Genomic DNA, 26,962 nt, shown 5'->3' on the forward strand with positions numbered 1-26,962 from the left:
ATAGTAATGAGATACTAAGTCATAATAATGAGATACTATCTCATAATAACGAGATACTAAGTCATAATTATGAGATACTAAGTCATAATGAGATACTAAGTCATAATAATGAGATACTAAGTCATAATAATGAGATACTAAGTCATAATAATGAGAACTATCTCATAATAATGAGATACTAAGTCATAATTATGAGATACAGGATTTTTATTTTCTTCATCACAGTGGCGGAAATGGGCTTCCATATAGATATTATTGCAGATTGCAGTTTGTACTTTAATATAAAACTAGGTAGAGTACAGACATAAGGTAGAGTTAACCCTACCTGCTCTGTGAGGTTGTACTTGTACTTGTTTACCAAGCTCACCGTGTTAATGTGGTGTTAACATGCTAGAATTTAAAAAAAATATTTTATTTTATTATTCTAATGTTTATTGTTGCATTTAGTAAAAGCTAGGGTTGGTAATCCTGGAAAAACTAGCAAAAGAAGACCAGACTTAAATGTATAATAATTTCATTCAGTTCATGAAATAATTGGTCACATTAACTACAGTCCTGCAAGGGCAACAGATTCAGTTTTATTTATTTTTTCTCCAGATGAACTTATTTATTGATGGCTATCAGGACGTGATGAGTATTTTAACAAATAAGGTAAAAAGTGTTTCAGAAACAACTAAACAACCTCACCTTTTAATGTTGATCAATTATGTTAATGAAACAATGAAAAAAATGCTGCAACCTTAATCTGATTCTTAATCTGAATAGGTCAATGGTCCTGGTCCACAACTATTTAGATTATAAACTTACATTATTAAAATGACTGAAAGACTAACTGGAATTGAGAAACTACTGAAACAGAGGAAATGATCCACTTGAGGCAAAGACAGCAGGACACATGATTTCTGTACCATGGATCTATAGTATCAAGTCCAAAATATGAATTATCTTGGGAACATAAAAGTCTATGCAAAAATACTTAGCAACCCCTCCCAATTCAGGTTCTGACTGTTTGTCTGGTGTCCTATGGGAAACTCTTCACACACAGTTTAAACATGTATATAAAATCCTTACAGGTAGTAGTACGAGGTGTGTAATATGGACTTTTCTTCTGGAGCCTCTTCATCTTTACAAGTCAAATTCTTCTTTGCATCAGCTATTGACAGCATGTACTGTCCAGCAGCAGCTTCTAAAATATTAGAATAGAAGAACATGCCTTTGTACCTGTGTCGCTGCTGATGGTCTGCTGTCGACACGTCTTGAAGTGGAAGCGTTTGATGGCCACTGGCTGGTCACAATATCGGGCTCGGTAGATGATAGTGCCACTGCCACCCTGGCCGAGGATGTTGCTCTCCTCCTCAGAGTACTCCAGCTGGGCCTTCTCCAGAAACAGCCTAACACACACACACACACACACACACACACACACACACACACACACACACACACACACACACACACACACACACACACACACACACACACACACACACACACACACACACACACACACACACACACACACACACACACACACACACACACACACAAAGACACACTCTTCATTTCTAAAGTCCCACACCGAGAGTACTGACATTTTGGGTCACTTGTTTGTTTGCTCTCTCACCCACAGTTGAGGCAATATCAGAGATGGGGTAACAAGAAAAAGAAAGTGGAATTAGACTTGTCTTAAAATATACATGAAGTTACAATTATGAACAAACACAAGAACCACAAGACCTCTGAAGACTTACAGTCAACAATTGTTGATTTACATGAAGCTGGAAAGGATTAGAAAGTCAGTTCAGATTTTCATCTGTCACTGTTACACTTAAAGTCTATAAATGGAGATGATTCTCTACCTAGAAGTGAGTGCCCAACTAAGATGATTAGTGAGGTAAAAACAGCAAAAGGCCTAAAGGAATTATTTGACCTATTTAACAGAAGTCACGGATCTCCTAAAACTATCAATGTGCACCGAATGTTTGACAGTGCACCTTGATATTCCACAAAGCTGTGAATTCACCATAGTCACCATTGCTGACAAACATCATGGTGACTACCAAGAGAAGAACAATGCAGAATGTTGTGCTTTGCAAAAGAAATGAGCAAATAATTTTTTTGTTGAAGTTAAAGTTGATGTGTCTAGTTTGTGAGGACGTGCTCACAGTGATGAAGAAGAACAGTCTCAGTGCATCACAGCTGGAAACATGGAGCTACACTGGATGAGTTACAAGGACAAATGCTCTCTGACAAAGTTAACACTCTTCAATGCCACAGCAGCTTTCACAAGCAAAATCTGACAGAGACAATGTTACAACGGTAAGTTGAGTGAGCATATAATTAACAAGTTGAAAACTAAGAGAATCTGTTTACACTGTGGGGCTGCTGGAACAAGTAAAAGTTAAATTGTTCCAAAGTGTCAGTTTCTGGCAAAGAACTGTGACAGAGCAGATTACTGATACGGCACAAGATAGTGAAAAAACACTTAAGGACGGTTTCAAGTGCAACACATTTGCAATTGCACTTACGCAAATATTTGGAGGAGCTGTTTAACTCTAAAATAGCACAGGCCCATGGAAATGTTTGCTGCAACAGAGAGAGATGTGCTTGCGCAACTGACCGCCCAGCCAACAACCCCCACCCCTAACCACACATACAGTGTTCCAGAGTGCTGCATTGTGTATGTGTGTGTGGGTGTGTTTGTGTGTAGGACACAGAGGCAGATACAATGTTTACTCCAATAGCTGAAGGAGTGCTGGTTACCCTTGAGCCCTGACAATACATCAACAGATCCTGTAACTGGCACCAAATCAGCCAAAACTCATTATACAGCCAAAGCCCTGGAGAGCTTCTGGCTGTCACATTTGGTGTGTGCGTGTCGGTGCGTGTCGGTGTGTGTGAGTGCATGTGTGAGACAGAAAGAGATATTGAAGAGTGGTTACGTATTATATACAGTGTGAATCCTCCAGCTCCTGTGGAATGTGTCTGGTGGAAGGACCAACACGTCTGTCAAAGCTCTGAGATCCAGTGAGACAGTCCTCCCCACACTGACTGTCACATCTGCCATTAAAGGAAAATAATAAACTGTATGCAAGCCTCTCCGGCTCTTTCTATTATAAAAGGACCGTTTCACAAGAGTATGTGGACCCCCAATGGCTTAAACAGTTACTGTATGTAAGATTTATGTCATTTACAGACACACAGTTTACCAATATATAATACAAAAAATATGTGTGTGTATCTAACAACACCATTTAGACTAGATGGACATGGTGGTAAGCCTACGCATTTCCCTTCCATAAGTTGGAGCCTTGAAGCGGGTTACAGTTAAAGTACACACCACAGTATGTGTGTTAAACTGAATGGTACATCTAGGACATTGTGTACAGTATAATTAGATAGACTACACTGAAAATAAGGGGCCCAAAGTATTAGCCTACCACACCACAATGTCATCTGGATCCCCTCAGTTAATTTTGGATTTCCAGGCGATGTTGTCAACAGTAGCTGAACAGACCACCAGCCAATTAGAGCAACTAAATGTGCAACGCAGCACATAGTGGCAGAAAAATGCAAACACACTACAGTGCCCAGCAGTTTTTGTTCTTCTTTTACAAAAGATATAACATTCTAGATCTGTCACAGGAAATTGCTTCGGTAGCCTTCCTCTTCCTCATCATACTAAGCCTGCCCTACTTTAAACGGTAGTGATTGCCCCGACCAGTTTCAGGATGGCTGAAAATGGTCTTAATGGAAGAGGTGCCAGACCCATCCACGAGAGTGTATAAACATGATCTCATAGATTATCTTAGAGACTATATATGCAAACTTGCATAGAAAACCAGTTGGGTTATAAATTCTGAATTGGCTCAAGTCGGGTGTATTGGATGTTGAAGTGTGAAGCAAATAAATAAACAAGAAAAAAAACCTGATGAGTTCTGGCAGCACATTCTTTGGTTGGAACCAAAATACATTTGTTTGGATGAAATTGAATCCAGCATGTTTGCAGACTGTGAAACATAAGAGGTGAAAATGTAGGTGTAGCGGAGCTGACATATATAAATAGTACTATGAATGCAAGTTTTTTTTACCCAAATACTGAATACAAATTTAAGAAATCACACAAGAATATGTAAAGAAGAAAAAAGCAAAACTATGACCTGGAGAAGTGTGTCCTCTGTTTTTGAATCCACTAAAAAATCTTTGGCGTGTTTGAAAGTAGAAGGTAGAGCAACGAAGACTCAGCAAAGAGCAGCAGAAAAGAATCATCTGTGAAGAATGACAGAACATTTCTCCATAGATTTGTGCAAGACTGGTATCATCATGTCCTGAAGGATCAAATCTGTTACCAAAATAATAAGCAGACATACAAAATGAGAAGAAGAATGTTATCTCACTAATGAGGAGTGTACAGACTTTTGTTGCAGTGAGTTTTTAAAGAGAGATCTTTGGATGGGTGGATCCAGCAGATTTCAGGTGTTATCTTAGGGTCAACAGTGTTTTCATAACCGATAGGAATTATGGTCAAAACCACGAGAATGAAGTCGTACTGAACCCCAATTATCTTCAGAGTGTAAAGCCCTGAAAACAAAAACAAAAGGGTCCATTAAAGATTGAGAGGTTACCGTGCAGGGAAGTCGGTCATGAAAAGTTCTGGGACCAGCTCCTGCAGCGGGACTGGCTGATCAGGATGCTGAGGACAGATGATGTGCTCCTTCTCCACTGCAGCCAGCACACAGTCCTCCATGTTGAAGTAATGAACCCCTGATTGGCTTCCTCCTCCTCCTCCATCATCATCATCATCATCTCCTCCACGATCTGGTCTCTCTCTGGCTTTGCCGGGCCGGCCGGGCGGGAGCTTGGGCTGCTTCTGTTGGCCCAGTGAGGCACAGAGAGGGCAGGGGGCGTACTGCTCTATGAGGAGGGTCCCGTCACTCTCACTGGCTGTCAAAGCTACAAGTCACAACAAAGACATGACACATGATCAAATCACTTTAAGATCATATTACTGTATAAACTTTTTTGCTGATTTACATTAAACTTGAGATTCTGAATCTGAAGCACATAATATCTTTGCAGAGTAAATATGGGGAAACTTGAGATATTGCTAATGCGTTGATTAAAAAAATTATATTACAGTGCTTCCTCTCTTTGGACTCGCACCAAATGTTGCGATCAGCAGATATCCAAATATAATTACAGAATAAATCGTTTGCAATATGGAGCTATCTGTGAGACACAGAGTCATTCTTAAGACGAAGGTAGAAATAAATGGATCCTATCAAAAGAGAAAAACAGTGAAAAAAATAATGCTTGAAACAAATATTGAAATGGGGGTTGCAGAGAATAAATTTTGTCACAAAACCACAGGCTGGTATTTGAAACTGTATTTTTCCAGATTATACAAACACGGACATTTCTCCCCAGAGGCCTTTAAAAGCGGTGACATTCTTCATGAGTTTCCTTTGTGCTTGTTGCTCCACCACAGAGCTGGATGTGGTGATGCTGATATGGGCCGTGTTAAAAATATCCCTAGTTCTCTTCCCCTTAATTTGCAGAGGCTCTGGACAGGATACACAGGCTGACAATTCCCACAATATTACTCTAAAACCCTGTGAGAAAAATATCATCTCACTGCTGAGTGGCTGCAACAGATTATACAATTTAAAGCTAGCACAAGAGGAATAATATAAATATGATGACAGAGAAATATCAAAAGCTATTATAGTAATTTTTAAAAAGATCATCGTGGTGTTTAAGCTGACATAAAAATATGTATTTGATGTTGACTGCAGCTCACTGCGAGTCAGTACAGTTTTATTGACTGATTAGAGATTAAGACATTTTGCTCAGTGGAGCCTGATGAAGGGATATTTTCTATGTAGCTATATTGTACATCAGTGTTGGAGCCAGACAATTTTCAAAGGGTTGACCAGGTCGAGGCCAGTACTCTTTTTGGGGTAGATCAGGTTATATCACATATAAAATTTGTGTTGTAGTTGATTAGTGAACCATGTCACAATATCAGGATAAAAAAAACTCTCTGAGAATGGGGGGAGGGTGGGAAAAATGATGGAAGTCAATCACAATAAGGTCGGGATGTGTAAGGAAATGGATTCTAATGGTCGTCAAGGAAGGAAACCAGTGCTGCTGATCAAATAGCGCAACAACTCACATTGACTGCTCAGAGATCAAGTCAATTAAGATCTTGTTACGATGGATTCACATTTAACTTCAAGGTTCGTGCGGATTACATGAACGACTCAGAGCTCAGAGAATCTTCATCACACATCTTTACTGGGACAAACCAAGGAGTAAATATTGCCCTTCACCTCATAGTTGACAGAGCCAAGGTTTTATATGAATGCTAATGTTGCTCTGTGTCAGCTGGACATCTCAACTGTCTACTTGTCTACCTGGCCCTGAGTGAAAATGTATATAGATAGAAACAGGTATTATTAATATTGTGAAAAAAAAGGCTCATACTCTGAATTCATAGTCATAAATGTGCAACCAGACAAGTTAAAAGACACATATTTTATCCAAGTAAAACATGAATCACCAGTGCAACTTAAATCTCAGAATTTTAGAGATTTTCTTGCAATTTCACTCACTGTTTTCTATTTATTCTTTTTTAAACCTAAAATAGCTCTAACACGTCGTTGTACTAACAAGACAATACTGAGGGTGGATCTTGAGCTGCCAGCAGCTGGGTTACTATGTCCACATAAACAGAGATCAGTGCACTGACCCGGGAACCACTGCTCGATCAGAGAGTTGACGTGGTCTGTGATGAAGGCCATGGCAGAGAAATCCCTCATCTCTGACTGGCAGATGATCTTTATGCCCCCACTCTTCTTCCTCTTCCAGTTGACGTCTGAAGACTCCACACTGCAGAGACACAAACACACGTCACCACCTCAATTCCCTGGAAGCTTAATCTGCTTTGACCATGTCTCAGTTCAGCCTGTTCACAGCAGCAGAAAACTCTTTACACTGGCTGAGGCAGCTCAACATTAATGTTCTCTTTTCTCTTAGCAGTTAAATTTGCTTTTCATTTTCTTAACACTAGATGTATCTCCCCATCAGTGTTTACAATAATTGAACTTGCTAAGATTGTAACAGATGTAGGAGATGGGCATTACAGGATAATAATCTCCTCTCTTTGCAATAAAGGTATTTCAACTTTCTGTGAGGCAAACGCTGAATAAGTGAAACCTTTGTCATCAAATAAAAATACTGTAGCTTCAAATGAGGGATTGGCCTTCTTAAACTATTAAAACACATACTATGATGTTTGGTGCAAAGATTACTTTGACTTAACTTTACTTATCCCGACCAAGAGCTGGCTCCTTTAATTACCACACACATCCTTGTAGCCCAAGCTTTTTCCTGACCTGAGATATCCTCCGTCGAAAGTGACCAGCAGCCCCTCCTTCCAGTAGATGGTCTGGCTGCGCCGCACTCTGAATGTGCTGCAGCGGCTCCTTTGCTGGGTTCCAGCAAAGCTGTAGATCACAGAATTCCTACTGCGCTGGGCCCTGGTGTTTCTTTTAGGCTCAAACGACTGTGCAGACAAAATATTTCAGGCCATGAATGAAAACAGCTGATAGTGTATAACAGGTGAATGATGAGAATCTGCTGGTTTCAGTACCTGCAGGTCCAGCTCTGTGAGGCTGATGAGCATCCTGGCAATGAAGCGCTCCCAAAATCCTGCTGGAACAAAGCTCATCTTGAAGAGGCGTTGTAGGGTGTTGTTGACCTGCTGGCGGAACCCGTGGATGTCCATGCCTGGCTTGGGGGGAAGGAGGTGTGGCAGCAGATAGCTACAAGTAAAATGAAAACAAATACATATTTACAGAAACTTGTGTATGCTCTCTGCTTGATTCTAGTGCCAGATTTTTAACAAGATGCTTGAAGTAATTTAGAAATGGTGAAAATAGAATAATACATTAATCTCAAACTAAGAAACATGTTAGCTTGCTAATTTCCATTTGTAGTCCCTGGGCTATATTCCATTATATTGTGTGAAAAGGCAGAAAAGGTCAAAATGATACATAATTTGTATAAACTTGGTATCATTTCGTTAGGGGACAATATTCTACCTGTTGTTGGCTACAGGCAGAGCAATCTCAAACTTGGCTAAAAACTGGAAATACTGTTCCTCTGTCTGCTGGGTGAAGCCGGTTCCTACCATCAGCATCTGCAAAACAGATGTATTATAGTAGAAGAGGAAGAAAGGAATCGTTAACACAATAACAACTGACAGAACTTACCTCATGATATTTTTGTTGCATTTATAAAAGTTTTCTATTTTTAGGTTTCTTTGAGTCTCACCCTCAGGTGTTCAGCTTGGATCACTCCATTCCTGGCTACAGAGCGAGAGGACTTGAGGTGTACAATCCTCTCCAGGCACTCAGACAGCCACACTGGACACAGGAAATAGAGAGTGCACAGGCCGTGGCTGGTGTCGGGGAAGTGGAGCAGGGTCCCCGTCTCTATCAAGAAGCTAATGGCTGTATGTGAACAAGCAAAAAGAGAAGGGTCATGCACATAATGTTCCTTAATGATGGTCAGTGTTGCTGAGCTGGGAAATATTCAGACGCAGCATCAGGTCGGTTTGTAGAACAAATAATATTTCTTCTGTCAGTTTTGAGACAAATCTGATGATGTGAGTAGTCAACAGTGTTAACAGTAATCCATTACCTTGTAATATATGAAAGTGATGCCATTACTTTTTTAGTAATAGGTATTGTAAGGGATAACAATTAGAAATGCATTATTAAACATTACAGTATGTCAGTAACAATTCAATTCAATTTTATTTGTATAGCGCCAAATCATAAAATGCATTATCTCAAGGCACTTGACATTGTCCTAGAGATAGTTTTATATGTGGGTCAAATGATGTGTCCTTGCCAGACATAACTCCAAGGTTCCTCACAGTGGAGCTGGGGGCCAAACTAATACCATCCAAGGAGACTATCTGGCCAGACAGTGTTTCTCTGAGATGTTTAGGGACAATTACAACAACCTCAGTTTTGTCTGAATTTAGAAGTAAGAAGTTTTGGCCTTGATGTTCTTGAGACATTCCTAAAGTTGAACTAAGTGATTAGATTCATCAGGCTTCATAGATATGTACAGCTGGGTGTCATCTGCGTAACAATGGAAGTGTACATGGTGCTTTCTGATGATGTTGAAGTTGAAGAGTATCACTATGTTACTTTGATATTTGGCAGTAATTTTTTGTCTCACTACAAATTAGATAAATACATCAGTTTGTTCTCTGTGTTCAATGAACAGACTGGTCAGGTGGTTTGTGCATTAGTTTGAGGTGGGGGAGGCAGGTACCATCTACCAAAAGAAGAGAAATACAATTCCAAGTTTACTTATTTAGATGTTTTGTGCTGTTGTCTCACTTGCTAATGTTTGTCACTAATGATTTGTTTGATTTTGTAATGATTTAAATATTTGTTTAAAGGCATCTTTGATGGAACTGGCAACTGATTGTTGAAAGTCCTTAGTAACGTAATGCATTACTTTTGTAGTTAATTTCGAATTAATTTAATTATCATTAAGAATATTATTTTGTACTTATCTCGCAATTTGCATATTCATAGAGAATTGGGTTGGAGGGAGTCCGGGATAAAAAATATTTTTAAATATGTAGGGAGAATTCTTTTTCTAAATTTGCTTAATTTGTGCCACAGATTAGGATGTCAAACCAAAGGAGATGGTTCTCAGTACTTTCAGTTGTTTAACAAGTCAAACAAATGATTAGCTGAACAAGTAACATTACCAGTCTGTAGGTCCTCATAGTCTCTGATGTCACTTCCTGGGTTCTGTTCGATGATGCGGTCCAGCTGGGCATCAGTTAGATACTGGACATCTCCCTCAGCATCTCGCCTCTGCTTCTCCGCCATCACGGTTTCCTGAAGTGTCAGGTAACTCCTGGGGATCTACAGGAGAATAGACAATGATAAACATCAGCTTCTGATGATGTTGTTACAGGAACTGACCTAGAGAAATACTGCAAAAGTCTCTTCGGTACATTTGTGTAAACCTAATCCACATCACACAGCTGCATCAGTAAGCCACTGGAGATAAAAAAATTCCAACAGTGCAGTGTTGAAGCTGTCAAAGTTTTCTCACTCACCAGCCTGCCGAGCAGTTTACTGCCACACGCTGAACTGCTGTTGTCTTTCATGGTGAGAGCCACCTGGTAGATCAGCTTCTTCAGATCCTCCAGACCCTCCAGCGTCTTACAGGACACTTCACTGAGTACAAAGACACACAGACACACATTTGAAGACACTGCCAGACTCAAATGAAGAATATGCAAACAGAGCTGCTGCTTTTTAATAGGTACAAACAAGTGTGCTTACTGCAGGTGCTTCCAGGTGATGTCAGGGTAGCCGGGGGCTCGAGCCCCTGAAGGTGATCGGCACAGAGCAAGAATGTAAGCTCTCAGCGTGGCCAGTCTCTCAGTGCGAAACTTGGTGTCGATGAGATCTAAATGTGTTCCCACCACCACCACGGCAGAGCTGGGTGCTCGAGCCTGTAGAGCAGCGTAACTAACCATTACTTTGTGTGTATTAAAGAAAAAAAATACATACAATTTGAAAAATAGGTTAAAATAAATACCTATTATTTTTAAGTCACAGTACAATGTATTTGATCTTATGTATAATCGAAAAAACTAAATCAACTTAACCCTGGTCACAGCAACAACAGTGTTTGTGGTTTGTGTCTAATGCAAAATGGCTCCTCAGGGTAAGGAACTTACTTCATAAGACTTCATATAGATGGAGTGGATACAAGAGCATCAATAGGCTACTGACTACACACTTTAAAACAGTAGCAGCAGTGGTTGGGAGAGAAAGAGACATACCACCAATAACAGAAGGGACATTGCTCATCTAGTAAAATGACACCATGTTATTCTCCATTTATGCAAATATATGCATAAAAAAGAAAGATGAAGAATAACATCAATAAGATTTGGAGTATATCCCTGCATCTGACTTGCTATTCCTCTCCGAGCACATGTGTATAAGCACACATGTGCTGTGTTGTGTTACTCCTTCACTTCACTTTCAGTGAAATGGCTTTTTACATGTAGTGAAGTTTTCTTCTTTGCAACATTTGAGTGTAATTTCTCAGGACCCAGGCACTGATCAGCCCTCTGCAGGTGATGTGGGTCCAAAGTAGGTAGTAAGTAACCACACTAATCAGAAGGAGGCAAAGTGAAGGCATTACTAAATATCAGTTAGTAATTCTGATTCTATGATTCGGTGAAATGATGCAAGCAGTTTCAACGTCATCCACGTTTTTTATACTTCCATTAAATTACAACAGTTTGATGTGGATGTGGTCAGACAAACAAATCATTCTCCTATAAATCAGGTCCCTCCTCTCTTACTGGAAACACACAGAAACCATGTCATTGTTCAGCACTGACGTCTGTCCAATTTACACAGACACACCCTTCATCCTCTGACCCACTCACACTGAAGAGCAGCTGTGTGTGTGTGTGTGTGTGTGTGTGTGTGTGTGTGTGTGTGTGTGTGTGTGTGTGTGTGTGTGTGTGTGTGTGTGTGTGTGTGTGTGTGTGTGTGTGTGTGTGTGTGTGTAGGGTGGGGTGGGGTGGGGTGTATTTCACCTCAATGTTGAGCAGCCATGTCTGCAGGCTGGCCACAGCCTCCTCTCCTAGAGCCAGGTTCCAGATCACCACATACAGGGCCTTATCAGTGAAGAAACACTGGTTCACAGTGGACATGTTGGCCTGACCACCAATGTCCCACACGTTGAACACCACCCAGTCTTTCTGTGTGTAACAAGATGACAGTGTGAATATGTGATGAGTCAGCAAAAAAAAAGGGGAAAAAGGGAAAAAAAGTCAGCCTGAGGTGACTCAGTCTTTTGAAAAGATCATTAAGTTATTATTGAAAACCCACTCCCTGTTTCTGTTGTAGTTTCCAAAAGACAAACCCACAGACTCCGTATAATAGCTTTATTGAAGCGACTTTATGAGAAATCCCTATCAAACTGTTTCCTTGATTATTCAGAGAAACAGAAACACGGTTTCTGGAAGGACGACATTACTAAAAACACACTTTGAGCACCGAAAATGAAACTCCTTTCAACTCGACTGTGTCTCATATCTGAAACCTGGATATTCATCCATCCATTATCTATACAGCTTATCCTCGCATGGGGCTGGAGCCAATCACAGCTGACATTGGGCGAGATGCCCAAACCTGGATAAATAAAACCAAACTATATGAGATACCATTAAAGTTTGTGTGTAGGCTTTAAGGAGAAGGACTGTTTTCTGCTGTTTTGTTTTTTTTGTATTTTCAGGTTCATCTGACGGTATATTTTATTTTCGTAATTTCATATTGATAGAGACAGTTTAGAGAGATAAGAAAGACTCTTTTAACCCCTGCGTATGCACATGTACCGGAGCTGTTTTTCTCACGTTGTTTTTGCCACCGTGTGGTTTTTCCAGCTCCAACATGGAGGTGGAGATGCTGCATTCGTTGGGGGTGAAGGTAGACGCCCTGCCGGACTGTAGAGCCTCAAGAAGGGTCGTTTTGCCCTGCCTCGGAGGGCCAATCAGGAGCATCTTCAGCAGTCTACAAGGCTCTGCCTTTCGAAGGTGCGCGCGGAGGAAAGCCAGAACAGACGCAGGACCTGACAAAACCAGAGAGATCAAGATGTTGTTTTCAGAGTGTTGGGAGTTACATTAACAATTACCAAGAAACTAAAGACACCACTGACACAGACCAAATACATGGTCACCTTTCCTCAAGGATCAAGTTTTAGATACATTTGCATTTTGTACTTGCTTTATATTTCTATTCTCTAAATAACACGCAATTCCAAATTATGTATGTATCTATATGACTGCTGCAATTACTCAATACTTTGAGATTTCATAATGTATACGTGTATGTTTTTTAATATCTTATACCTAAATGTAATATATTATGCATGTTACAGAAACAGCTCAAGAAATGCGACCAGTCAGAATATCAGGCAGGCTAGAGCCAGTACTCCTGGTTGGACACACACACATTGATTTGGAAGAAAGATATGAAGATGAACAATAAAATTATTGCGCAGACTGTACATTGTAAAATGTCCATTACATTTTGCAGAGCAACTTCCTAATTCAAATCTGACCAACTGTAGCTTTTTAGGGTTGTCGCCATGCTCCGAGGCCTCAGAACAGTTCTATCATTACTGATACAAATTTAATTGAGCTACAAAAATAAATCCATGTTGTAGACTGCTTTACAGTCACCAGGGCTCCATGTTAACACTGAGCAGTGGTTTTTGCTGTAAACATTCCCTCTGATAACAGGCTTCCAATGTAAGTTCATCTGAGGGTCCAGCAGTCTGAGTTGCACAAATTAATTGGTTTCATCTCTCAGTTAAGGTCAGAGATTTCCCTCTTTGTGTTACGGATCCTTCAACTTAGCTCATCATGGAAACACTATCCAACTCAATGTATTTCTGCACAGATCAAAGACCCATCACTTACACTGGATGCCCATTGGGAAGGGATCACTTAACAGCCTGTATGAATAGGACGAATGATTACAGCCAGCAGAAACAGTTTCAATGCAAACTCGATCTTTTAAGAGATACTTTAAATATTGGGAACTTATTTCTTAAGGGTTATAATTTTAAGCAAAACATTTCTTTCCAGCCAAGACTCCTTTCGAAAAAAGTCCTGTGTTAGAAAGTACCTTCTTTTCTCACTTCCTGGGAAACATTAGTGATATTGAGGTCTTCTGTGTCCAGCTGCCACAGGTTGGAGAGCCGACCAAGCTCCACTGGAAGCTCCCGGATTCCAGGATTACTGTTCCCAGAGCAGGTGAAATAATTAGGGACAAAGATTCACATTAAGGGAGGTTCTTTCAAAGCTTCCTACCCTCCAAGTGCAAGTGTCAGTTTTGAATTATTTCCTTTAATCAATTACTTTAATCATCATTAGTTTCATGGATCCCATGGACCTTTACTGACAGAGTCAAACAGGGTCCCAAAGCCTCATTCTAAGAAACAGTCGAAGATGGATTGGCTGCCAAAGTCGTTTTCTGGCAGTAACAGGAAATGTAGATCCATGACTTCCCAAACAATTCAATCATTCTGGGGGGAGTGTAGCGCAGAGCAATGTGATGTTTGTATAAAACAGCTGCAGACAGCTGTGGTAGGACCTGACTCATACTGACTTCATACCAAACAGCAGTTCCCAGTGACTAAACCGATATCAGTGGGGAACCCAAGCAGATGTGTAATTTGTTTCTTACTGATCTTTTAAAATGTTTAATAGACTTTCACCATTTAACTTTTTATGGTCACGTAACATCAGAAAGTTTTCTTCAGTGTCAACCCCCCCGGAAATTTTTTAAAATAAATAATATATATATTGAGTATGTATTGAATCAGTATCAGCAGAATGGGGCTGAATATGAACCCTGCTGTCTGCTGCAATGAATCATAGGTGTTTGGAAAAATGTTCAAGCACCCAGATGTTCCAATTTCTTATCTACGGCACTGAGAGAGACAAGAGTGCCCTCTAGAGGAACATCAGACTAAACGCAATGTCTGTGCCCTGCACCTCCCAGGCATCTATTGTCGATGACAGGAAAGACAAAAACACACACAGATCTAGAGACAGTAGCTCGACAACCATGACACCAGCATTATCAGTGTGACAGAGGGAGGACAGTTAGGGAAAGCATGCAGGTGAAGGTTGGCACAGAGACAAAAGGGACTCACTTGGACAGGTAGAGCTCAGAGAGGCTGTGCAGACCACACACTGACTGGGGAACACACTCCAGCTGGTTGTCGTTCAGATAAAGCACTTCCAGTGAATCCCGCAGAATCATGGGAAACTCTATGGAACACACTGCCAAGACAGAGCCGTGCAGGGGGTCACAGCATGCATGCGTAAACACACACCACATGGTTTAAACAGACTGCATCATTTCCGTGATATCACAGAGTCGGATTGCAGGTTTGTTTGCGGTATAGTGTCAGAGATGATTCAGTTCACATGGGAGGGAAGTATTTTTCTAATTTGTTAAAATATTTCCCAGACATATGTTTTCATGAGATTAATATATCAGCAAAAACCTAGTAGACTCTAAAGGAAAGAGACATTCTGCATGTTTGTTTTTTTTCTTTTAAAATCACATGCAAAATAAAAAACAATGGTAATGATAACAAAGTAATTATGTCAAGAGAAAGCATCAAGAACGGACCAAGATTGGGCATAAAACAATGATGGAAATAGGCAACTACTGTCAAAAACCTATAATCAATATAGTTAGTAAAAATATCAAGGGTATGATAAACCTCTGATAGAGGTTAAAGCCTAAATAGTAAACATGTTCAGTTTATGACACAATTGCAAGGACAGAAAGAAATGCTGGGACATTATTGAATTGATGTACATTATTGCATTTAAAAGATCTTATCAACACAGTGACTGAAGAACAATATTTTAGCCAGACCCTTCGATCCTGACATCATCTTCAAAGTCCACATTGTTATTAGCAAAGAGGAACAATGTGATCACAACTTTATGTTGATTTGTATTAAGGTTCAAATGATCAGATCTACCTGGGTCTGGGTCTCTCCTGTTCCATGTAGTCAGGAAGGCCAGCCTTCTGGATTTAGGCCCTTCCTCATTTCTAAAAGATAAAAATTGAATTACTGACTGATGACAAATATGATAGAAATAATAAGGTCTGTAGCCCAAAACCTGCACAGTGTGATAAAAACATACTGTATGAAATGTTACTACACAAGCTTCAGTTCTCGATAAATATCTATAACAGTGACAGTTTTCCTGACATAAAGTAAAACAATAATATTGTGCACAAGAGGAAAATATGCCTCTTTAAGAATAGCATGATTTATTAAATACACACATCAATCATTTTACTAGGAACACCCGTAAACAGGAAAATGTATGAAACTATCCAATCAGCCAATCAGGTGGCAGCAGTGCAGTGTATGCACATAAGGTCAGGAGCTTTGGTGAATGTTCGTGATCTCAGTGAATTTGATGGTGATATGATTGTTGGTTTGGGTTTATCACACAAGGAAGTCATTACACAGGTTGTTCTCAGAATGGAGCCACAACAAAACCACCCAGTGAGCAGCAGCTCTGTTGATGAGGAGAGGACCGAGGAGAATGGATAAGAATGCTTGGAGCTGACTGAGAGGAATCAATCATGGTTTGAAAGCTACAGTCTTAGTATTGTTGGGAACCATGCTAATCACAGTTCACCATCTTCTAATGGATACTTCAAGCAGGATAATGCTCGACTAATGTCACAAAGTAAAAGTCTCCAACTGGTTTCATGACCATGACAATATGGTGTTCCTAATAAAATACTTGGTTAGCATAATGATTAGCGAAAACGTGCATATATTCTATGAAAAACATTATAAGCTGCATTGCAATATCTGGTTCCAAGTTTTAATCATTCAAAATAATGTACAAAAGATTCAGACCGCAGCTTCTCACTGTTGCTGGTTGAAAAGACAGATGTGGTGATGAATTGTTTTTCAAATATGTCATGCATGAAACAGCCACAGCTTTCTATTCGACAATCATTCTGTTGGTTTGTGAACCTATTGTTGATCCACATTATTAGGGTAGACCAAGGGTTAAAGTTATAAAATGTCACAGTCACTAAAAGCCTTCAAGATCTATCATGACGTAAAATCATCAGATTGCCCAACCTTATTGACAAGGTATCGAAATGGATTGCAGTCCAATACTAGTCTATACTGAATCTGTTTTTATCTTAATAGCAACGTTCTGCAAAGCTGATGTGCATTAAAACTGTGCAGGATTTTTTTTTAACTGACATCCATGCAGTTGTTCAGTAACAGCTGACCCCAGCTGACAGTGTGTACATAAAGAAAGTGTGAATGTGTGTATGTGTTTGGACCTACTTGCCAAGCTGGTTCCTAGAAAGATCAAGGGTCCTGAGCTGAGAGCACTTCCACTTACTGGGGGCTGGGAGGGTGACGATATGATTCCCACACAGTCTCAGTGAGACCACAGCCTGATGAGAACAGAGGTGAGATACAGTCAAACATCTGCCTTTTCATTTCCAGGACAGATAGCTGTACCGTGGCTTAAAATTCCTCTGATGCAATGAGAACACAAGACATCCTAATCCTACTCACTGTGTTTTGTTATGTCTGCTGCTCCAAGCTAATTATGATGCTATAGCATTGTCGTATTGTTTCTTGTTCTTGAGACAAATATTCTGAAATATGATGACGCAGCCTTTATAATACTGTTGAAGCAGTAGGAGCTAGCATAAGAAATCAAGATGTCTGTGTGCAACTAAAAGTAACTGAGCTTTCTAAGTCTGTGGAGGAACAGGATACATATTAACCACCAAATACTTTGGATTTCGCTCATCAGAAAAAAACACATTAGGAAAAGGTGTTTAAATTAATCTATTCTTTCACTTCCCTTTATTTCATCTTCTTATGGTTGCTATTGGGTTGTAAGAGGAACTAATTCATAAGAGAAGGAGATTTCAGTCTGAAGGAGCCCTCTTGATTAATACATCAAAATTAAATGCATCTATAAATTATTACTTAATATAGTGGAGGCTCAACTACGAGCATGGGCCACTAAATTCAACTGCTGAGGACATGAAGATGCTTTAAAGTCTCCTCTTGCTTTGCTGAAAGGATTGATTTTGAAAAAAGCCATTTGGCCTCATTCAGAAAGATTTTGAATTCATAAATCTTAAAGCTCACTTACTTTTGTCCATGAGTTTCCATGGCATATTCATCAAACAAGCCTCTGTAAACAGGCAGTCTTGATATACATCACACTAATTCAGTGAACATAACATAAATTATTTATATGTTCAATTTATTATTTTGTATTTCACATTTAAATAATAAATTGGTTGAAATAACGCCACTCAAACATGTTTTAGGCCATGGAGAAAGGCAGACAACACATCTGTACCACTCATCCAATCCATTAATGTCTATAAAAAAATTATAAAGATGAGAAAATACACAAACGTGAGAAGAATGATATGCTTCTTGCTTGACTCCCTTTAGAGTTGATCCCTCTTATAAATGTGATTTTGCATCTCTCAGCTTGTGTTGCTTGTTTAACTAGCCTTTCTATTAAAGTGCCAATTCCAAAATGTACAATTTGAATAATAACGTGAGCAGAATATTTCTGCATGTAATTGTTTCCTACCTCCGGGTGCTTCTGAGCTGCAGAACACGAACATGAAGTCACTGAGTGAAACATGGAGCCATCCACACAGCAGCAGCGCCATCTGGAGGCTTGTTTGTGTGACTACCATGTGTGATCTTTAACATTTTCTCTTATTCGTCACTCTAAACCTTTCTGTTTGGAATGGGCTGTTTTCTTGTCCTGTGTTAATGCTCTTTAGCTACTTCAGAATTATTCCTTGTCATTATTGAGTCCACTTTTGATTGTGTGCTGAACGTTGTGCGCAGAGCTTTTTACAGTCTATGGTGTAGAGTGAAGTTCGAAAACTTTGTGCTTATCCTACCTGGTTTATCTGCAGGGAAGATTTTATGGTCAGTTTTTCATAACATGGAACTGAATTTGCTTTATTGCTCTTCACGTGTGGCTTATATATAAGTTTAAATTATTCACTGAACATCTGTTATTTTTTCATACATAGAATGTGGTCTCTTTTACAACACAATCTTCAGACCCAAGTTCACATCCTTTCAAAATGAAAGTTCTATAAGTCAGCAAGATATGAAGCATTACAGCAATGAACATTATGCTTTTACTTTGAAGACAAATTGCTGAAGAGGATTCTATGATTGTATGAGGGCCGTGATGAAGATGAGCACCAGTGAATATCTGTGTCCAATATAAAAATAAAAAAATCTAATTATCAAAATGATGTGGCAGTAATTTGACAGTTAAGGCATGCCCTTCACCTTCTCTCATAACTTTTAGCATTTTATTATTTCATATTCATTTGCCTTTTGTGTTTCTTCACTTTCAAATTTTTTCATTGCTTTTATTCTGTCAAGTACTCTGTGCGATCGATCGTTCATTTGATTGATCGATTGATATTCAGACATGTGAGAACAGATCCAGATGGTTCTTACCTCCAGTTCGAAGATGTATGAGGGCAGTTCCTTCAGGCAGTTGTCAGAGAAGTCCAACTCCTGCAGCTTAGTCCTCCAGAAGATGGAGATCGTGTTTGGAAGACTCTCAATGTCATTGAATGAAGCTTTGCATTGCTTCTGCAGAGAAGGAGAAAGATAAATACTATTTTGTTATCATGTAAAAAATATACAATAATATATAATTTCCTAAAATAGACATTTTGGTCCGGTAAAATACTATTTCAGCCACAAGTGACAATTGTAGATTTTAGCAGTAATTTTTTATTTCTAATATGTATTTCAGTAAATATATATAAAGATAATGCTAAGCTGCAATATAAATTTAACCCAGTTTAAGATTCTCTGCACAATCCATTAGAAATCAATCAAAGCTTTAAACCACATTCTGTCCATTCTTTTGTCAAACCATCAATATGCCCTGTCTAGGAAGTCCCAAAGGCCCCAAAGTCCAAAACAACAACAAGAGAAAAACCCAAATTGTGTATACTTAATTAATGTTCAAATTCATTTGTATGAAGGAGCAACTAACAGAGTAAGAAGAGTTTGACAAAAGCTAAATATATTGTAAGCACTAAAAAGTGTTTAGAGTTAAAGTAAAGGGATTGTGAAGATGGCTAGTCGAGTTGTATCTGTAAGATTAGGGTAAAGGGCTAGGGAATACATTATGTCAATGTGTCAGTGTGTGTGTGTGTGTGTGTGTGTGTGTGTGTGTGTGTGTGTGTGTGTGTGTGTGTGTGTGTGTGTGTGTGAGTGTGTGTGTGTGTGTGTGTGTGTGTGTGTGTGTGTGTGTGTGTGTGTGTTAAAAAACCCTGAGAGATTGTCATTTTTCTTTTGCAAACAAGTAATACAAGTATATATACCCACTTTTATAGAGATAAAGTATAAAGTATAACATTTCTACTAGTATTTCTCTGTGTAAAATATAGAAAAGAGGAAACAGAATTCATCATGATCCTCAGGCTCAATCAGCAGGATATTTGATATTTAGCCAATACAATTATCCTTTAATCATGTTTGCACTCAGGCTTCTCATGTCACTCTAGTTCATCTTCCTCATATCTCAGACAAGAATTTGCCAGATGAATCAGGTAATGTGTGCTTGAGATTTGTGAATTTGAATGTTGTCAACACTAATAAATCTTGCTGTAAGATCCTATTATCTGTTCATTGCTTTCATACGTCAAAAAATCTGACCTACCCAGGATCACCTTCAAAGTTTATAATTAGTGTATGGGGGGTTTTGGTTTGAAAAGTCAGTTCACAACCGGGCCAACCCATTAAAGGGCCCATATTTTACACCTTTCTGGGATGTAATTTGAGGTATTGGTACCCCTAAGATGATATATCAGTGGTTTAAATCCACAAAACACTTCTGGAGCCTCAGGGGTAAACTTTGTTAGAGCAGAATCGGGTACAATTGAGGTCAATGGTGAGTCCTTCTTCAGATGTAATAAAACAACAGAAAACGTGGGCGAGTAGATAATGAGTCAATTTTCCTTTCTGGGTGAACTATCTTACAAACTTATAAATCATTTCTTTGTTTGAAAACAATTCTGTTATTGAACTAGTTGCTATGACACATTAGTGATGTGACAAGTGTATCAATGTTTAGACAGTAAATCTAGCTACTCTGACTTTGCAATCCTTTCCAGCATTATGCAAATATACAATTCTTGGTCGTCAATCTTCTGAAATCTTTTTCTGTGAATGGCTGGTTCACCTTAGCAGATGCTACAAAATCTTTGAGTGTTTTATATAAATCAAAGTTGCTGTAACCCACACCTCGAGCCTGATTTCATTGATTTGACTCGTTTCTTTCATTATCTTAGGAATTCAGATTTTTTTCCCAGCCTACACTGTGAATGTTAGAATGATGTTTTCAGTGTAGACAAGAACAATACATTGATTTGTGCATTATTAGTTACATAGATGTAACTTAGTTGAAGATCTGCCCATACTGAAACTCAAATTTACACATAAAAACAGGCACTTCCAACTATAATTAAATGATTATAAGTCATTAAATGAACTCAATTAATACAGCAGTAACCATTATATCAGAGATGATCAACAGACTAAAATATTCTATTCTGACTAAAAGAAAAATCTTTTTAATATCTGCTGGTGTAACAAACAGGAAGTGGATCATTATAATTTGTCTGGTTTCTTACCAGTGGACAAGCCCAGGGGTCAGGGAAGCTGCTCAGTTTGTTCCTGCTCACATTGAGGAAGCTCAGGGATTTCAAACAGTGCATGACGGCCACAGGCAGACTGGTCAGACCATTATCGGATACATCCAGCTCCTCTAACTTACGAAGGCCGATCCAGTTTGTAGCTGAAATGAAAGAACACAAGCTGAGTCTAAATCCGACTCGGTGACCGAAAGGCCATTCCTCTGCTTTTACTCTCAATAAGTTTGAGTCAGTACATTTATTGTCTCACACATTTATGGAAACATTAATTGACAGAAAGTATTTAAATGGCTGTACCTACAAGTATTCATGAACATTATGCAGAGACATGCTAAACCAATCAGTTGATTATCAGCAACTTCAATCAAAAGCCACTGTGATGATGTATTCATTTATAAAAGTAATTGTCAGGTCCCTAGATGGAATATTGCCCCCAGCAACTGATGACACAGAGAAAGAATATGGAAGTTGGTGAATACTGCCTGCATGCAGAATAAAGAAAAAGAACCTGACACGCTGTGCATATTTTTATACTGCTAGCTGTATGGATATCTAGAGAAAAGAAGGCTGCTGTTCTCTGCTGCATTTGGGAGAATTGTTTTTTATTTAACAGGACATCATTATTTCTAAAATCTCAATAGATTTTTTACTATAAAAGATCTTTGCAGCCTACCACTTGGTAGTTTCATTGTGGATTACCTCTGTGTTTTCTAGCACTGTGGGGTGATACAATTCAGCTGAAAACCACTACACACAGTGCATTTTTAAAGGAAAATTAATATATGAAAATAAGAAAACAACAACCCAGCATCTGCCAGGCAGGTTTAGGTGACTGTGAGCTGAAAGTATTAACTTTCTCCAGTTCCACTGCATCTCAAACAGATAAACAATCATATTTGCTTTGGTCTTCACTAACTAAATTATAACAGAGTTGAAACATACTGTCATGGATGTCGAACAGCACTGTGAGCTGGTTCCTGCCAGCAGAAATTCTCTGGATGTGGATCAGATGGAGAAGTCCGGGGGGCAAACTGGTGAGCTGGTTCTGAGAGAGATTCACCTGCTGTAAACTGAAGAACAGAAAAACATACATTATGTCGAGGCACCTGGTTAGGTTGAGACCTTACAATATTAAAGAGAAACCAAACAGTTCAAACAAACAAAAACTCCCCATACACTCAAGATTCCCGAAAGAAGGCTGAGACTGATTTGAGGGAGGCTGGAGAGTAGGCCTCCTCACTCCCATACTTTTGTTAATTGAAAGGTACCTTTGTGTTAGTAAAATCATATTGCTTTCATCATTACTCAGGTTTGGTGTCGTCCTCCCTATGAGTTGTGGTCACTCGGTTGAGTCAAGTGTAATTCCAAGTTTGTGGCTGTAACAAACCACCAAGTTCTTCCTTTACGATTGCCTTGAGTCAATGATGCTCCACATCCAAATTATGCCAGGGTCTTACTGTCTTACTTTCCTGCAAGTTAATCTATTAGGACCCGAGCACTGACAATTCCTCAGATTATAATTATTCAAGCAAAAGGATCCCATTTTTAAGGGGCCTAGACTCATGGAACTAACTTAGAAAATTCAAAAGTGGTGTCAATTTTCAGATTCTGGAGTCATTTGAAATAAGAGTGGCAAAATTGCTCCACAGTACCCCCAAAAACGCAGCCACTCGGTCTCATTTCATCGATCTTTACAGGATTCGGTACACACATGTATCAGACAGGAAAAAAAGTCTCAAGGACCAATATGCTAAACCCAACAGGGAGTCAGCCACTTTGAATATAGTAGCTATTTTGGCTGATTTACACATTTTAACAAACTCCTCCCAGAGCTTTCATTAGATCAACTTCAAATTTGTTGAGGTTCATCCAAACACCTTGAACCCACATAAAAACACCCACATTAAAAGTTGTTAAAAGACTTACAATCACAGTGCAACCTAGTGGCAAAAGGAAATTACTTCTTCATTACATGTCTTACACTTTGATATACTACTACGCCCAAAAGTGGTGCTTGCAGCCCTACTATTTATTTTACATTTGTATTTATTTATTTTGATGGAAGCTACCACTTCCCTCCTAATTCTGATCTTTGTGCTTACCTTGGCCCGGTACACATTAGTCAGATCTATCTCGGTTTTTGTTTTCCTTTAAATTGTCATTTAAACCAATGATAATAGCAGTAACAATATACTGATGCATACATGTCTGAAATCCAATCACCATGTTACTCTATACAACAAATGTAATTAACTGGAGGAAATCAATCATATCCAAGATGGAGGACACTGACTCGCTGCTACCCTGGGGCTCAGTGGAAAAATATACATCACAGCTGCAGCCAGGCCACAGTACCTCCTGCCATGTGTACCTGGAGCAGATGACCTCCTGAGAGCTGTGAGCAGGAGGCAGCTCCTTCAGCAAGTTGTCAGAAAGATCTAGAGTTTGCAGGTAGATGAGGCCCCAGGGCACCACAGAGGGCAGAGCAGTCAGACTGTTGGAAGACAGATCCAGGTGGGTGATTCGTGAGGAGATATCCATGAACCAATCCAGCTCCAACCAGGGCAGCTGCAGACCGCTCCAACGCACACTGACAGCCTGCATGCACAAAGAGTAACTCTATCACAAGTGGACAGCTCTTTCACATATACCGATTTATATATGGCCACCACCACAATATCAACACCGAGCAACACATATCGATTTTTCTATACGTTTTCTATGAGATTTTATAAGAGTATTAAAAAGAAACATGTAAAAACACGTCATAAAAGATCTTTGCTGTTGCACAAAACAATTTAATTTAATTAACAACATGTCATAACATATATCATCTCTTGTAATTTAGTGTAGCACTTACATGTAGCACATGTGGTTTGGCTTTTAATGTTAATGTACTTACATGATTCTTGCTGTTCTGGGTTTGTACCTTCTTAGTTGAATGCACTTATTCTAAGTCGCTTTGGATAAAAGTGCCAGCTAAATGATATGTAATGTAATCTAATGTTATCTCAAGGTACTTTACATTGTAAGTTTGAGACCTTAAAAACATTAAGTTACAGTAATATTCCCACCAAGTTTGGTGAAAATCCGTTCATGTGTTTCGAGCTATATTGTGTACACCCTCACAGTGGTTTAGAAACAACACTGGACTCCTGCGTTACAAACCTCCTTCAATTCTCCGTGGGATGTTTCCTGGAGCTGGAGTCTGAGGAGGTGTTTGCTGAAGACTGGATGGTCCATCAGGGTGTATGATGAGAATCCTGCTCCATTCTGCAGCAGGAAGCGAGCTATCTCCTCATTACCTTCAACACAAAACACACTACTCACTCTCTCTTTCCACATTAGCAGAGGTTCTCTCAGTGTCTTTCACCATGTGCTTGCGCATCGCTATTATATTACAACATAAGATGTTGCTAAATGTACGTTTTCATCACTACATCAATACAATTAATATCAAAATCAAAACCAAGCCATTACACCACTAAGCATTACATGAATAAGAATAATTTATTATAGATTTAGTGTTAATTAATCTAATGGGTAAGTCAGACTAATAGTTTGTCTTTATGTCTTACAATTAGTCTAATTAACCTGCAGTATTTGAATGATCTCTAGGTGTAGAGCTCAGACATTAAACAGCATTAGGGTATTATTTAAGTTTTTAAGTAGTAATGTTTATAGGCACCAAGAGACAATTTCAACTTGGAGGTAAGTGACAGTATAAATTCCTGTACACAAATTCAGTGTTTTGAAGTGTGAAGTCTACTTTCTTTATTCACACGTTATTTCTTTGTATGCCCACTAGAGGCTCAGAGCATATTGCAGTTTGTGCACCATCTATGGAGGCCTGTGCCACGGTGTCTCGTGTGAGAGTATAAACAAGGCTTTAAGAGGAAAGATATGGGGTGCCTTCCATTCAGTTATTTATGCGTCCTCTTGTCCTCACTTGTCCCAAAACAGATTGAACTCTGCAATCATCAAGGATGTTTCAGTCCCTTAAATATTCCATGGAGGAGAAGGAGCAGGGGTATAGGGGGAGGACTCACAGATGTATGTGAGTGAGGGAAGGGAGTTGCCAAATTAGTCTAATGGAAGGCATCTATGGTAAAAGCAAGTAAACATTAAATACAGACGTTGAATGTATTTTGAAGGAACAGTGGATTATCAATCAGTAAAGAAGCCTTCTGTTATATTCAATGTATAATGTGGAGTGTATACATGTCCGTCTCCCTACCTGCCCGTGCAGCAGCATACAGTGGCAGTCCAGTAACAACAGCAAACTCATCGCTGTGGATGGCACAGTCCTTGGCATCAGCGTCATAGCTGTGGACCAGCAACCGGACCACATCCAGGTGACCCTGCTGGCAAGATGTGGCCAGCATCCAGTTCAGTAAGTCTCTCCTTAGACATGGACCTGAGAGGGAGCCAGAGACTTCCCATAATTCAACCCCTTTTATTAGACCATCTCAGCCTGGTAAATAACCATCTCTTCCGCCACACCTGCAGTTTATAATGCAATTGTGATACATTTGTCATCTCCAATTTCAGGTCAAGCTTGGTAACATCAGAGTTGACTTCTCAGACTTGACACAGCTCATCTAGAGTTACAGGTTTCACAGGCTGAGAAGTACCAACTGACCTTTGATTAAAACTTTTTTACAAATTAAAGGCCAGCCCTGTCTCATATTTTGTGAATGTTGAGCCGTCGCTCTTTCTCCTACCTGGTATAGCATCCAGCAGCTCTTTGACCAGGCTGGTGTGGCCGTAGTAAGCTGCCAGGATGGCTGGGTTGCTGTTGGATGGCTCCTGGGGCATAGAGATATGAGCTTCTTTTAGCAGGTAACGCACACTCTCCAGATCACCATGGTGAGTGGCCGCACACAGGAGATGTACCTAGAGATATATAAATATATATATAAAAACACACACAATGATAAAATTGGTGACTATTAAGAATATATTCACAAAGTAATCCTAAATCTAGCTATTATTTGCCACTGGTGTTAATCCAGGTCAACAGTGATTGTAAATAACCCAATTTATGTTTCTGTTAATATTGTTAGTGTCTTAAGTTGCAGTGTGTAGAATTTAGTGACATTAAGTGGTGAAGTTGCATGTTGCAGCTGAATACCCCTCACCTCATCCTCCCCTTCCAAACATGAAAGAGAACCTGTGGTAACCTTCAGTTTTCATAAAAAACTGAAAGGGTGTTTGTCCAGTCTGGGCTACTACAAGAAACATGGCAGCCTCCATAGAGAGGACCCCCTCCTGCTGTAAATATAAAGTATTTCAATATAAAGGGACCATTCTAGAGTAAATAAAACAACAATTTGTATAATTTAGATTAAACACACTCGTGAAAAAAATCACTAGAATTATTTTATATTCAATTTCACCTTTCACCTAAATCTTACACCCTGGACCTTTAAGGCGAGACAATCTTAGATTATTATAATTTTATATATTTTTTTGATGGTGAAGATCCGGTAGAGACGCGAACTTCCTGTTAAGAACAATCTGTAACTTCCTGAAGAAAAGAAACTGTTAAAAGCAGCTGGAACTGAGTAAGAAAAGGGAAA

At 39.3% G+C, this 26,962-nt stretch overlaps 1 protein-coding gene across 1 annotated transcript in view; it reads right to left on the reverse strand.

Moving 5' to 3' along the window:
• lrrk1 (leucine-rich repeat kinase 1) overlaps window positions 1-26,962 on the reverse strand; it is a 59,821-nt gene that overhangs the window by 23,205 nt on the left and 9,654 nt on the right. The window contains 25 exon segments of the mRNA XM_035155617.2: window positions 1,222-1,391; window positions 4,626-4,764; window positions 4,845-4,882; window positions 4,884-4,953; window positions 6,752-6,891; window positions 7,398-7,567; window positions 7,655-7,826; window positions 8,106-8,203; window positions 8,338-8,516; window positions 9,800-9,959; window positions 10,157-10,277; window positions 10,386-10,558; window positions 11,663-11,827; window positions 12,482-12,696; window positions 13,758-13,870; window positions 14,791-14,920; window positions 15,637-15,707; window positions 16,984-17,096; window positions 19,168-19,305; window positions 21,360-21,523; window positions 22,323-22,450; window positions 23,752-23,978; window positions 24,549-24,685; window positions 25,618-25,797; window positions 26,105-26,276. Of these exon segments, the coding sequence (XP_035011508.2) occupies window positions 1,222-1,391; window positions 4,626-4,764; window positions 4,845-4,882; window positions 4,884-4,953; window positions 6,752-6,891; window positions 7,398-7,567; window positions 7,655-7,826; window positions 8,106-8,203; window positions 8,338-8,516; window positions 9,800-9,959; window positions 10,157-10,277; window positions 10,386-10,558; window positions 11,663-11,827; window positions 12,482-12,696; window positions 13,758-13,870; window positions 14,791-14,920; window positions 15,637-15,707; window positions 16,984-17,096; window positions 19,168-19,305; window positions 21,360-21,523; window positions 22,323-22,450; window positions 23,752-23,978; window positions 24,549-24,685; window positions 25,618-25,797; window positions 26,105-26,276 (3,583 nt within the window).

Source organism: Hippoglossus stenolepis, chromosome 1 (genome assembly GCF_022539355.2).
Source record: "Hippoglossus stenolepis isolate QCI-W04-F060 chromosome 1, HSTE1.2, whole genome shotgun sequence".
Lineage (NCBI taxonomy): Eukaryota > Metazoa > Chordata > Actinopteri > Pleuronectiformes > Pleuronectidae > Hippoglossus > Hippoglossus stenolepis.